Source organism: Trichosurus vulpecula, chromosome 8, assembly GCF_011100635.1.
Source record: "Trichosurus vulpecula isolate mTriVul1 chromosome 8, mTriVul1.pri, whole genome shotgun sequence".
Taxonomy (NCBI): Eukaryota; Metazoa; Chordata; class Mammalia; order Diprotodontia; family Phalangeridae; genus Trichosurus; species Trichosurus vulpecula.
Genome location: NC_050580.1, coordinates 249,203,527 through 249,218,780, shown reverse-complemented (window position 1 = coordinate 249,218,780; position 15,254 = coordinate 249,203,527). Strand labels below are relative to the sequence as shown.

At 39.2% G+C, this 15,254-nt stretch overlaps 1 protein-coding gene across 2 annotated transcripts in view; it reads right to left on the bottom strand.

Annotated features, from left to right (window-relative positions):
* The window catches only part of SPATA7 (spermatogenesis associated 7), a 66,214-nt gene extending 65,447 nt beyond the window's left edge, over positions 1-767 (bottom strand). The window contains exon 1 of one of the 2 annotated variants that reach the window (XM_036737253.1): positions 539-767. In XM_036737253.1, the coding sequence (XP_036593148.1) occupies positions 539-572 (34 nt within the window). In that variant the 5' untranslated portion in view covers positions 573-767. The remainder of the gene's footprint in view (positions 1-538) is intronic. The other variant, XM_036737251.1, reaches the window with a different exon arrangement.
* Positions 768-15,254: the final 14,487 nt, after the last annotated feature.

Below are 15,254 nucleotides of genomic sequence, written 5' to 3'. Positions count from 1 at the left end.
AATCGGGTTTCCTTAGCCCAAATCCATTGCCTTGCACCACTACGCTTTGCTGCCTTTCTCACGGGTTAGCGGCTCCGTCTTAACAGCGTCACAATACCCCGAGATCGCGATTCATAGCCGGAAAGGGGCCCCGGGACAAAGGGAATCTACTATAAGTGGCAAAAAAAAAAAAAAGGGGGAAAAGGAGAGTGGGAGGGGAACCACGCGGAAGTGTCACAGACAGCATTTTTTTTTTTAACGCTACTAGAAAGTTCCTTAGAAATCATCTAGTCCCAACTCCGGCGTTTCTTACAGATGGGTAACTGATGCTCGGAGGGACGAGGCTGACAGACTGGGAAAGGTGTGGAGGGCGCGGGAGGGCGGAGGTCACACTCTTGAGGCCCGGGGCGACTACGCAGCCCAGCGAGGGGGGAGGGGTGGACTGGCGGGTGGGAGGGAGAGAACGTGGTCCGAGCCCCACGAAAACGGTGCCGTCCCCCCGCCCCCGCCCTCCCCCGGGCCTTCACGCCGCCGCCACAGAGCAGGGCGGCCCCTTTACCTCTCCGGGGGTTGTCCTGGTTCTTTCCTCCCATATTCTCCCCTTATTTCCGCTGCAAGAATACGCTGGGCCCCCCCTACCCTATCCCGACGGTTGATCTCCGGGCCTGGCCCAGCCCACCCACCCCGTTCCACCCTCCCGCGGCGGTGGTGGTGACTGCGGCGGCTGCGGCGGCGACGGAAGCCGAGGAAGGGGAAGCTGGATCGAGCCTCCGTCGCCCCGGGTGACTGTCGTCAGGCGGGTTGCTAAGGCGCCTTTGCGGCCGTGATTGTGACGTCACGACGCAGAGGAGGGGGCGTGGTCTCTTTCACCGGGCCCACCTCGATTCCAAGGCGAGGCTGTCTGTTTTAGGAGGGGCGGGATTATGAGTCTGGGAAAGAAGGGGGCGGAGCCCAAACTGAGCGGGGAGGAGGGGGTAGAGGGGAGGCCAGGAGCGAGGCGAAAATCCAGTAAGGAGGCGGGGCCGCTGCTGGTCCTCTAATCAGGCTTCCCACTCTCTTCCTTGGCGCAGCTCTGGTTCTGCGCAGGAAAGAGAGCTCAGGTCTCTCTTCCCTCCGGGTCCTCTGAGCAACGCAGGATGTCAGGAGGAGGATGCTGACGACCCCAAGCTGGCCCGTCTGTTGGTGCCCCGAGACGCTGCCAGCCCCCCGTAGAGAAGCCTCCTGTTATAGGGAGGAAAGTCAGGACTCAGGAACCGATGTGCAGCGTGCTGGCTTCGTCTCTGCAAGGAGGGGTCTGGTGCTTTCATCTAGCACCTCTCCCTTGGGTCCAGAAAAAGTCAGAAGCAGACGCTGGTGAGGTCATAGTAGCATTTAACCAGCTTCAGATAATTAAATTCACTACGCTGCCACAAGGTTTTTAGAGGACTTAAAACCCCAGAGACATTTAAAAATGGCATGCTTACAGGTTTCCACATTCACTAAAAAAAGCTCATGATGGTAATTTAAAAATTCATATATATAAAATACATAACACATCATACACATACATACATACGTACACACATATGTAAATAACAATACCTGGTAATGTAAATTGTACATCTCGAACTTAGATGTAAATAGTTTTTAGTCATGCTCTAACTATTGAACTCCTGAATTTACCTGTAAATAATCACTTTTGAATGAATGCTCTGTTCCTATGGAGGGAATTTGGATTAGCATGGGTAATGGATAATATAATTAAGAAATCACTTATTTGTATTTAGCACACAAAGGCTACTCTGTAGTTCTCAAAGCTATGGAACAACACAATTTAGCAAAGATATTTAATGAATTAGCGTAGTGAGAAAAGTAGCAAAAAAACATTTCTTCACAAACCCCTGAGGCACACCCCCCCCAAATATGTATAGCATCAGTGGGAAGTTATCTGGGAACATAGGCATGGAGCAATATTCATTCAAGGAACATGTGTCCAGGGCGTGTGTGGGAAGAACACATAGGTAGGAGACACCAGAGCACATATGAAGGAGCAATTCACTTACATTACAGGGTTGCCAAAATCATCATTCTGCTACCATCAAGCCTGCTACCTACTGGTCTCGTGTGACACAAAGTCCTTGCCAGACATTGCTCCCTATAGGTCCTTTGTGACTACAGCTGGCTGGTGGCTGCCTGGCGTATTGCTCTCCTGGGCGTATATGATTGTAGAGCTTACTCTTCCAGAATCTGCTTCCAAATGGAATCCACAGCTGAGGTGCTACCTCTTATCCATGGGGAAAAAAAAAGGATCTGCCCCCACCACCTGTCCTTTAGCTCAAAAGATATGAACAGGCAGTTTTCAGACAAATTAAATTTATCTATAGTCATATGAAAAATGCACTAAATCACTATTGATTAGAGAAATGCAAATTAAAACAACTCTGAGGTACCACCTGATACCTCTCAGATTGGCTAATATTAGAAAAGAAAAATGATAAATGTTGGAGGGGATGTGCGAAAACTGGGATACTAATGTACTGTTGGTACAGTTGTGAACTGAACTAACCATTCTGGAGAGCAATTTGGAACTATGCCCAAAGGGCTATAAAACGTGCATACCCTTTGATCCAGCAATACTACTAGTAGGTCGGTATCCCAAAGAGATTAAAAAAAGGGGGGGAGAACTTATTTGTGTAAAAATATTTATAGCAGCTCTATTTGCGGTGGCTAAAATTTGAACATCACGAGAATGCCTGTCTACTGGAGAATGGCTGAACAAGTTGTGGTATATGATTGTAATGGAATATTATTGTGCTATAAGAAATGACGAGCAGGATGATTTCAGAAAAAATTGGAAAGACTTACATGAGCTGATACAGAGTGAAGTGAGCAGAACCAGAATGACATTGTACATAGTAACAACAATATTGTACAATGAAAAACTTTGAATGAGTTAGCTATTCTTAGCAATGCAATGATGCCAGACAATCTCAGTGGACTCATGATAAAAAATGCTGCCTCCAGAGAAAAGAACCAATGGCATCTGAATACAGACAGAAGCATGCTAGGTTTCTTTCTTTCTTTCTTTCTTTCTTTCTTTCTTTCTTTCTTTCTTTCTTTCGTTCTTTCTTTCTTTCTCCCTTCCTTCCTTCCTTTTCTTTTTCTTTCTTCCTTTCTTTCTTCCTTTCTTCTTTCATTCCATCTTCCCTTCCTTCCATCATTCCTTCCTCCCTTCTTTCCTTCCTTCCTCCCTTCCTTCCTTCCTTCCTTCCTTCCTTCCTTCCTTTCTTTCTCCTTCCCTTCGTCTCTCTCCCTCCCTCTCTCTTTCTTCTGTTTTGAGTTTTCTTCCACAAAATGACTAATATGGAAATGTTTTGCATGATTGCACATGTATAACCTATATCAGATTGCTTACTGTCTCAGGGAGGGAGGAGGGTAAGGAGGGAGGGGTAGAATTTGGAACTCAAAACTTTAAAAAAAAACCCCAACAAATGTTAAAACTTGTTTTTACATGTAATTGGGGAAAAATAAAATATTAAAAATAAAAAATTAGTTTGTACTATATACCAACTAATCTTTGGAGGAGGGTTGATCTAAAAGTATGCAGGATGTTGGAGAAAACAACCTAGATTTTAAATTTTGTCATATCTAAAAATCAGTCAATTAATATTTATGAAGTGTATGCTATACACTGGATGATGCAGTGGATAGAGTCCAGGTCTGGAGTCAGGAAGACTTATCTTCCTAAGTTTAAATCTGGCCCCAGATACTCGCTAGCTGTGTGACCCTGGGCAAATTACTTAACCCTGTTTGCTTCAGTTTCCTAATCGGTAAAATGAACTGGAAAAGGAAATTGCAAACCACTCCAATATCTTTGTCAAGAAATTCCCAAATAGGGTCATGAATAGTTGAACACAACTGAAATGACTAAACAACAACACAATGTATTACACTAAGTGTTGGAGGATTACATATTCTGAAGTTTGCATTCTATTGAGAGTTAAAACCAGCGTTGAGGGAAAAAAATTAACACTGTATTCTGCATTGTAGACGCAAGCTTACCGGAACCATTTTTATTAACATTTTATTGTTTTAAATCTGAGCATTTTTTCAGTTTAGAGAGAGAAGTCTAAACTGTCAGTCGCCTCACACACTTGGACATCTATTCAATACAAGAAACTTTGAAATAATGTTTTTCAGTTTCTTAAATATTGAAAAATTTCACAATCTGATAAAGCATAATTATGTGACTTAAAAAAGGTCAAAGTTAACATTCTGCTTCTTCAATCTAGGACTAGAGTCACTTAAACTTGAAGAATCATTAAACCACTGAATGCCTCTATGACCACTCCCCTCATGGATTCTTCTGGATCCATCCTCCCAAGTTTGGTCACAGATGATCTGAAGTAATCAGAGACCTTTTCCTTCCGATCAATACCCTAATCCCTTCAATAAGCAGGGAAATAGGGTACTGCTCTTAGGCAGGCAATTAATTCTTCAGGGGATTTGGAAAGAACTATGCATCAATCAAGGCCTCCCTTGTCTTTGTCCTTTAGTTACTTAGTACCCCAATTACTTCAAGGGGAGAATCCTTATGGGGCTTATCAGAGAGAAGGAAGCAAGACACTATTTAAAAATTGATAGTTAAGGAAAAATCAATAAGGTTTCTGTTTCGGATAAGTCTAAAGGCTTCAGACAAGGTTACTTCTAAATGCTTTCTTAATATTTCTGAGAAGAGCAGGAAAGCTTTTGTCTGCTTCCATACTAGTGCGAATAATTATTGGCTATATATGCTTTTTATAGATGGCTAAATTCTCCTTCAGAGATACAAAATGTAATTTTAGAATAATTTTATCCTAAACTTCCTTCCTCCTTTCCTTCCCTTCCTTCCCTCTTTCATCCCTTCCTAGTTTTCATTAGACTTTATTAGCATTTTGTACCAAGTTGCTGAATTTAATTTTGTCGCAATATAACGTATTCATATCACTTTGTTCCCGTCTCCCCCATTAAAATGTGAAGTCCTTCAGGGCAGGGACTGTGTTTGACTTTCTCTGTATCCCCAGCACTTAGCACAGTGCATGGTACATAATAAGCACTTAATAAATGTTCATTGATTGTTGACTGACTGTATATAACAGTATCACTAATTGAACAGAAAAGTATGTGATTACTCTAGAGAGGAAGATTTATTAATCATATTTCTGTTTCTCATTCAAAGACCAATAGAGTATGCTAGTGATAATTAAAGTCAACATTTCCATATGAGGAAGGGAAGGGAATAAGCATTTATATAGTACTTACTGCATGCCAGGCATTGTCCTAAGTGCTTTACAACAATCCTGGTGGGGTAGTGCTATTATTATCCTCCTTTTACAGTTCTGTTTCAATTATTTTTTGTTTTCATTTCAGTTTTATTTGCACTCCGTCATATTTACTCTTGTGCCATAAGCTTTTGTTTCTTCAGTTTCTTTTGGGATGGCTTTTTCTCTTGAGCAACCACCTCTTCTGGTTTAGGAACAATGCGTCCTTTTTCAATAAGTATCATCTCAATATGGCAAGGAGAACTCACGTATGGGTCGATTCCTAAGTGCTCCGTTGCATTTTGGAAGGCTTGTTAATGTGGATATGCTCAATGACAAAAGAGTCCACATCCAAACCCTTCAGGTCTGCTTAACTCTCTGCGTTCTTAAGCACATGCAGCAAGAACTCAGCGCTCTTTCTGGACCAACGACCCTGTGTCCAACCCCATTGCTTAGCTTGGGCACATCTGCCAACTCCACCATTATGTCGATGGAAGGGAACATATTGTTTCTTCGATGTGACATCTTTCAGATACTTGCTGGCTTTTCGGATATGCATGCCCTTGATAGCTTGGGCTCTTTTATGGGTCTTCTTGAAGTGGATCTGGAGATATGAGCCCCTTGACTTGCATGATTTTGTGGGGTTCTCTGGATCAAGAAAGTACTTCACCATTTTAATGATTACCTAGCACAGCTCAAAGGAAGAGGAAGAGCAAAAGCTTTTGGGAGACTTGATCTGTTTTAATTTTTTTTCTTTTTTGTTGTGAACTTAATCATCAAGAAGCATAAATATTTCAAGAAATAATGAAAAACAAAATAGAGGATTGTATAAAAAACTAGGAATTTCTGTTACATACAGTTTTTTTTAAAAAGGGAATATACATATATGGATATATATGTTGTGTATATGTGTATATGTGTGTGTGTGTTTATGCATGCATATATATACACACACACACATATATATACATAGTTTAACATGGTGGTAACAAAATTGCTCCGCTTATGTCCCTTTCTTCACTCTTTTTTTGAGGGGGTGTTGCAACAGTTCGGCTAGCAGCTGCTGTGGGGGTGTAAAACCAACAACAACCAGCTCAGAGAATGCTGCAAGCCCAGGTTCTTTTGATCTGCTTTACCAAGGAAAGCAACATTAACAAGCTTACTTTAATCCAGCATACAGATATCATTCACTTAGTTCAGGGGAAAAATCCAACACCCTGAACTTCAGAGCAAATACAAACAAATTACAAACATCGACAGAGAGACCAAATACAATTCATAGTTGCTGACATCCGAGTTCAGCCAGGGAGCTCATAACAACGGCTGGCCCAGAGTCACGCACACCACTACTGCTGTGGGTCAGAGCTCCGAAAAAGGAAAGCCAACCCCTGGTTTTGTATCTTTTTCAGGGTCAAGGGTGAGTCACACATGCGACTCACTCACGTGACATAAAATCATCACAAAAAATGCAACTTAAACCCACATGGTCTAAAAGTCTCTGATGTCATAAATATGTCACTCAAACCCATGTAAACTAGGCTTTCCTTTGAGGCAAGGAGATCACCAAGGACTCCTAATTTAATCAAGTAAATAAAGGCCAAACTCTTCAAGGGCACTTAGTTGAATTAAGTGCTAAGAGCCCATTTTGATTGCCAATACAGGGGGGAAAGGCAGTGCAATTGGGGTTAAGTGATTTGCCCAAGGTCACACAGCTATTAAGTGTGTTGAACGTCTGAGGCTGGATCTGAACTCAGGTCCTCCTGACTCCATGGCCGGTGCTCTACTCACTGTACCACCTAGCTGCCCCTCTTTTCTTCACTTTAAAAAATTCTATGAGTTTTAAAAAATGTTTTGCTGATTCCTTTTTGTGTGTGTCATCATTGCCCAGCAACCCACTCTCCCTGACACAAATACAAGCCTTTCTGGTTAACAAGTACATATGGTCAAACAAAACCAAATCAATACATTGTCTTTGAACAAGAATGCAAATCTCATTCTTCACCTCTAGTCTATTAGCTCTCTTGCAAGAGTTGTGTTATGTTTCATCATCATCATCCTACCTCTTAACACTTACTGTCTGTGTAACCTTAGATAGATCATTTAACCCCTCTCAACATCGGTTTTTTCATCTGTTAAATGAGAGGATTGGGCAGATGGACTCAGATCTCTTCCAGCTCTTGATCTATGAACCTATGATCAGTCTTTTAAAGTGATTGGCCATTGCTTTGGTCAGAATTCTGAGGTTTTTCCTTTCGCATTATTAGTGTGGTCATGTATAAATTGTTGTCCTGGTTCTGCTCATTTCATTTGTATTAGTTCACACAAGTCTTTCCATATTTCCTTGAATGCAACAGAATTACAATTTCTTTCTGTGCAACACACTTTCATTACATTCATATACAATCAGTCATTCCCTATTTGATGAGCATCTATTTGTTCCCATTTCTTTGCTACAACAAAAAGTGATGCTACAAATATTTTTGTATATATGGTTTCTTCCCCTTTGTACGTGACTTTTATGGGAATGTGACTAATAGTAATTTTGCAGATTCAAAGAATATGTACAATTTAGTGAATTTTTGGATATGGTTCCAAATTCCCACCCCACCCCCAATCACAGGACCAATTCAGAGTTCCAACAGTGTATTAGTGTGCCTGTCTTTCCACAGGCCTTGTACAAATTGTAACTTTCTTCTTAGGTAATCTTTGCCAATATGATGGACAAAAAGTGGAACTTCTGTTATTTTAATTTCCACTTTACTTATTATTAGTGGTTTGGAATGTAGTTATATGTTTGTTGATAGTTTACATTTCTTATTTGAGAACTGCCTGATCATATCCTTTAATCAATTGTCTGTTGGTGAATGGTTCTTATTATATAGTCATACAAATTTTTTACATATCTTATATATTAATCCTTTATCAAAGAAATTTTCTGTAAAGGTTTTCCCCAATTGATTATTTTCCTTCTGATTCTAATTATATTATTTTGCTGGTGCATAAACCTTTCAATTTTGTGTAATAAAAATTGTCTGTTTTATCTTTTATTATCATCTCTTCCCAGTTTTTAGGTAAGAAGTCTCATTCCTAACTGTAGTTGTGAGCTATATCTCCTTCCTTTTGTCCTTAATTATTTTATACTATGATCTTTTGACATTTAGATCATGTATTGATTTGGAGTTTATTGTAATATATAATAGTATAAATCGTTGGTCTAAATCTAATTTCTGCCAGACTGCTTTCCAGTTTTCCTAGCAGTTTTTTATTATAAAGTGAGTCTTTGCATCAGAGTTAGAGTCCTCAGATTTATTGAACATCATAATATCATGTTTGATTGTGTGAGTCTTACTTAATCTTTTCATCTCACCAGTTTTTCTGTTTTCATCCAATTGAAATAGTTTTGGTGATTACTGCTTTATAGAATAATTTGAGATCTACAAGCCTCCCTTCTTGCCCAATTTTTTCTCATCAATTCTCTTGAAATTCTCAACTTTGTGTTTCTCAGGATGAATTTTTTTTTGTTATGTTTGCCTAGTTCTATAAAATAACTCATTGGTAATTTGATCAGTATGATACTAAAATGGGCAGCTAGGTGGCACACTGGGTAGAGTACTGGGCCTGGAATCAAACTACTCTACTGTCTCTGCCAAGAAAACCCCAAAATGTGGTCATGAAGAATCAGATATGACTGAACAGCAAGAGATCTATAAATTAATTTAAGTAACATTCCCATATTTATTATATTGGCACAAGAAAGCCTAAAGCTCGGGACAGTGCCTCCCAACACCCAGGTGGGCAGAGTATAACTTTAACATAAAATTCAAAGTGAAGAAATAGACTGGAAAAATGAGGAAATGACAAAAAAAGAACTTAATCATAAAAACTACTTTGGTAACTGTAAAAACACCTTCAGCTGAAACCTCAAAGACAAAATACTAATTGAACACAAGAAAGACATGAGTGGCAAAGGAAAAATTGGGAAAAGAAATGAGAGTGATGCAAGGAAATTATGAAAGGAGAATTAACAGCTTGGTAAAAGAAGCACAAAAAATACTGAAGAGGGAGAGAATTTGGGGGAGATGGTGGAATAGGTCAGAAAATTCTAGGCTCTCCAGATTTCCTCCACAAACAAAACAAAATAGTGCCTCAGGGTGAATGTAGAGCAATAAAAATAAGCAAGAGTTGTGGCAGAATGTGGTTGTTCTGAGACAACTTGGAGAAGATCCAAAGAAAAATCCCAGGACTGAGGTTTGGTCCCTGTGAAGAGAAAATACCTCCAGGCTAGTTCCACTGAAAGGACAGGCGGCAAGCCATTGAGCTACCTGCCTTGGGACTTAGCCTTGGCCTCAGTCACAGGAACTTTCACTTCCTGGATGGTGGTGGGAGTCCCCATTTGAGCAGGGAAGATTAAGAGAACCTCTTCTGATAATAAACTGCAGACCCAGCTGTGCTGCTGAGATGTGGTCCTGGGCAGCAAGGAACCAACATGCACTTGGTGAGTGTAGAAGCAGTGGGGCAGAATGCCACTGGCTGTGGGCACTTATAGGAGGTCAGAGTTCTTGGTTTCAGTTCTAAGCCAGAGGGGAAAACTAAAGGAGGATCTGAGGCCAGGACTAGAGGTGATTACAAAAAATAAGTTGCTACAAAAAAAAAATGAGCAGGCAAAGGGGAGAGAATCCAACCATGGAAAGATAGTGTGGGAATAGAGAAAACCAGGGTTTGTCTTCAGAGGAGGATACTGAAGGAAAAACAGCCTCTCTTACCCCAAAAAGTAATGTTAGATGGTCAGCTGCCAAAAAGGAATTCATAAGAAGAACTTTAAAAAGACTTTAAAAATCAAATGAGAGAGATTGAGGAATTTTTTTTTTAAAAAGAGAACAAGCCAAGAAAAATAAGATTATGAAAATAAAGTCATCCAATTAGAAAAGGAGATTCAGAATCTTAAGAAAATGACTCTTTGGCGGCAGAGCCAAGATGGCGGCTGGAAAGCAGGGACTTGCATGAGCTCCTCCCCAGGTCCCTCCAAAAACTTATAAAAAATGGCTCTGAACAAATTCAAGAACTGCAGAACCCACAAAATAGCCGAGGGAAGCAGTGCTCCAGCCCAGGACAGCTTGGATGATTGCTGGGTAAGGTCTATCACAGGTAACTGAGAGTGGAGTGGAGCAGAGCCCAGTGTGAGCCGTGCCTGGAACAACCAGACCTGGAGCCTGGTGAAACAGGTCTTAGCACCCTGAATCAGTGAGCTGTGGCAGTTACCAGACTTCTCAACCCATAAACACCAAAGACAACAGAGAAGGTTAGTGGGAAAAGCTGTGTGGACAGAGTGAAAGGAGTTCGCAGTTTAGCCACTGCCCCCGGGGCAGCAGGGGAGATGCAGCTACAGAACTACAGCTGCAGTTGCTTCTGGCCCCAGGCCTACCTGGTGGGAGGAATTAAGTGGCAGATCAGAGCAGGAGTGCAGAGCCTGCTTAAGATGTGAGTCAGGTCAGGGTTGGTGGTTCTTGGGGGAGGAGGAGCGCTGGTGTGGCACAGCTGGTTGTATAGAAATAGCTCTGAAAACAACAGTTCATCCCCTCAAGCCTGGAACAAAGTACTCTTTACTCTACCAGCAGTCATACCCCTACGAAAAACTCAAGGGTCAAGTAGTTGGCTGGGAACATGGCCAGACAGCGAAAACAGACTCAGATTCAGACTCAGACTTTGGAATCTTTCTTTGGTGACAAAGAAGACTAAAACATACAGCCAGAAGAAGTCAACAAAGTCAAAGAGCCTACTTCAAAAGCCTCCAAGAAAAACATGAACTGGTCTCAGGCCATGAAAGAGCTCAAAAAGGATTTGGAAAAGCAAGCTAGAGGAGAGGAAAAATTGTGTAGAGAAATGAGAATGATACAAGAAAACTATGAAAAACAAGTCAATGACTTGCTAAAGGAGAACCAAAAAAATACTGAAGAAAATAACACCTTAAAAAATAGACTAGCTCAAATGGCAAAAGAGCTCCAAAAAGCCAATGAGGAGAAGAATGCCTTGAATAGCAGAATTAGCCAAATAGAAAAGGAGGTCCAAAAGACCACTGAAGAAAATATTACCTTAAAAACTAGGTTGGAGCAAGTGGAAGCTAGTGACTTTATGAGAAATCAGGATATTATAAAACAACCAAAGGAATGAAAAAGTGGAAGACAATGTGAAATATCTCATTGGAAAAACCACTGACCTGGAAAATAGATCCTGGAGAGATAATTTAAAAATTGCTGGACTACCTGAAAGCCATGATCAAAAAAAGAACCTAGGTATCATCTTTCAAGAAATTATCAAGGAGACCTGCCCTGATATTCTAGAGCCTGAGGGTAAAATAGAAATTGAAAGAATCCACAGATCGCCTCCTCAAAAAGATCCCAAAAAGAAAACTCCTAGGAAAATTGTCACCAAATTCCAGAGCTCCCAGATCAAGGAGAAAATATTGCAAGCAGCCAGAAAGAAACAATTTGAGTATTGTGGAAACACAATCAGAATTACCTAAGATCTAGCAGCTTCTACATTAAGGGATCGAAGGGCTTAGAATATGATATTCCGGAGGTCAATGGAGCTAGGATTAAAACCAAGAATCACCTACCCAGCAAAACTGAGTATCATGCTCCAAGACAAAATATGGATTTTCAATAAAATAGAGGACTTTCAAGCTTTCTCAGTGAAAAGGCCAGAGCTGAATAGAAAATTTTACTTTCAAACACAAGAATCAAGAGAAACATGAAAAGATGAAGAAGGAAGAGAAATCACAAGGGACTTACTAAAGTTGAACTGTTTTATTTACATTCCTACATGGAAAGATGATGTGTATAATTCATGAGACCTCAGTATTAGGGTAGCTGAAGGGAATATGCATATATATATGCATATACGTATATATATATATATATGTATATATATATACGTATATGCATATATATATATATAGTGTGTGTGTGCATGTATATATATAGACAGAGGGCACAGAGTAAGTTGAATATGAAGGGATGATATCTAAAAAAATCAAATTAAGGGATTAGAGAGGAATATATTGAGAGAGGGAGAAAGGGAGAGATAGAACGGGGTAAATTATCTCACATAAAAGTGGAAAGAAAAAGCAGTTCTGTAGGAAGGGAAGAGGGGACACGTGAAGGGGAATGAGTGAATCTTGCTCTCATCGGAGTTGACTTGAGGAGGGAATAACATACACACTCAATTGGGTATCTTATCCCACAGGAAAAAAGGAGGAAGAAGATAAAAAGGGGGAATGATAGAAGGGAGGGCAGATAGGGGGCGGAGGTAATAAAAAACAAACACTTTTGAAAAGGGACAGGGTCAAGGGAGAAAATTGGATAAAGGGGGATAGGTTAGGAAGGAGCAAAATATAGTTAGTCTTTCACAACATGAGTATTGTGGAAGTGTTTTACATAGTGAAACCATGTGGACTATGTTGAATTGCTTGCCTTCTTAGGGAGGGTGGGTGGGGAAGGAAGAGGGGAGAGAATTTGGAACTCAAAGTTTTAGAAAAAAGTTAAAAAAAAAGTTTTTGCATGCAACTAGGACATAAAATACACAGGCAATGGGCCATAAAAATCTATCTTGCCCTACAAGAAAGTAAGGGAAAAGGGGATGGGAAGGGAGTGGTATGACAGAAGGGAGGGCTAACTGGGGAAAGGGGCAACCAGAATATATGCCATCTTGGAGTGGGGGGGAGGGTAGAAATGGGGAGAAAATTCATAATTCAATTGTGAAAATCAACGCTGAAAACTAAACATATTAAATAAAGCTCAATGAAAAAAATAATTCCTTAAAAATTAGAATTGAGCAAGTGGAAATTAATGACTCCACGAAACATCAAGAAACAATAAAACAAAGTCAAAAGAAAAAATAAAAAAATAGAAGAAAATGTTAAATATATCAATGGAAAAACAAGTGACATGGAAAACAGATCATGGAGAGATAATTTAAGAATTATTCGACTACCTGAAAGCCAGGATCAAAAAAGAAGAGCCTAGACATCATCTTTCAAGAAATTATCAAAGAAAACTGTCCTGATATCCCAGAACTAGAGGGTAAAATAGAAATTAAAAGAAGCTACTGATCACCTCCTGAAAGAGATCCCTAAATGAAAACTCCTAGGAATGTTATAAACAAATTCTAGAGCTCCTAGGTCAAAGAGAAAATACTGCAAAGCAGACAGAAATAATTCAGATATTGTGAAACCACAGTTAGGATCACACAAGATTCAGCAGCTTCCATGTTAAAGTAGCAGAGGGCTTGGAATATGATATTCTAGAAGGCAAAGGAGCTATGATTATAACCAAGAATCACCTATCCAGCAAAGCTGAGCATAATCATTTAGGAGGAAAAAGTTAATATTTGATGAAATAGAGGACTTTCAAGCATTCTTGATAAAAAGTCTATAACTGGATAGAAAATTTGACTTTTGCAGACAGACTTCATTATAACCTGAAAAGACTGATACTGAGTGAGGGAAGCAGAATCAGGAGAATGTTATACACAATTATAGACACAAGGTATCTGTAAGGACTAACTTTGATAGACTTGGCTCTTCTCATCAATGCAACAAGTTCAAAGACAGCTCCAAAAGACTCATGATGGAAAAAGCTAGGCACATCCAGAGAAAGAATTACAGAGTCCAAATGCAGATTGAGGCAAACTATTTCCTCTCTTTTTTTTTCCTTCTTTTTTTTTGGTTTTGTTTCTTCTTTCTCATTATTCACTCCATTGGTTATAATTCTTCTTTACAACTTGACTATTATGTAAATAAGGTATGTGTAGAACCTATATTGGATTACATGCCATTTTGGGGGAGGGAGGGCGGAGGAGAGGGAGAAAGAGAAAATCTGGAACTCAAAAACTTGTGGAACTGAATGTTGTAAACTAAAAATAAAAAATAAATAAAAAAAAAAGAAAATTTGACTTTCAAATACAAGACTGAAGAACAGCATATAAAAGTAAACATGAAAGAGAAATCATAAGAGACTCAATAAACTTGAACTGTTTACACTCCTATAAAAATAATATTGTCCATTTCTGATCTAATTTTATCACAGTGAATAATCTTCTGAGTACATTGCTATAGCATTTGTTAATGTTTTATTCAATATTTGCATAAATATCCATTTGAAATATTAGTCTATCATTTCCTTTCTTTTCTTTGTCTTTCTCATACTTACCTATCAAGAACATATTTGTTTCATAAAAGGAATTTGACAAGGTGCCTTAGTTCTATATTTTTGCAAATAATTTATACAACATTGGAGTTACTGCTTGAATTCACTTGTAAATTCGTCTGGGCCTAGGTTGTTTTTTACCTTTAGGAGTTTAGGGCTTATTCAATTTATTTTTTTTTCTGAAATCAGGCTGTTTAAATTCTTTTTTTAAGTAATCTGAGTATGTTATACTTTAAGTATTAACTTTTTTTTGATAATGAATACTTTGGCTGTGTCTCTAAAATTTTTGTATTTTTCTCATTTTTTGCTAGAATCATGTATTGTTGCTGTACTTTGAGCTTTTTGACCTGCACATTTTAAAAATTTATTTTTTCTCAATTGCATGTAAAAACATTTTAAACAACTTTAGCAATTTTTTAAAATTTTGAGTTGCAAATCCTCTCTCTCCATGCCTACCCACTTCCTTGGAAAAAAAAAGCAATTTGTTAAAGATTATACATGTGTAGCCATGCAAAAAGTATTTCTACAAAAGAAAACAGACAAAAAAAAGCCCCAAGAAAAATAAAGAAAATAAAAACACTGCCCTTCAATATGCATTCAGACTCCATTAGTTCTTTCTCTGGAAGTAGATAGCATTTGTCATCATAAATCCTTCAGAATTGTCTTGGATCATTGTATTGCTGACATAGCTAAATCATTCACAATTAACAATCAACCGATATTGCTGATACTATGTACAATGTTTTCCTGGTTCTGCTCATTTTACTTTGCATCAGTTCACATGAGTCCGGGT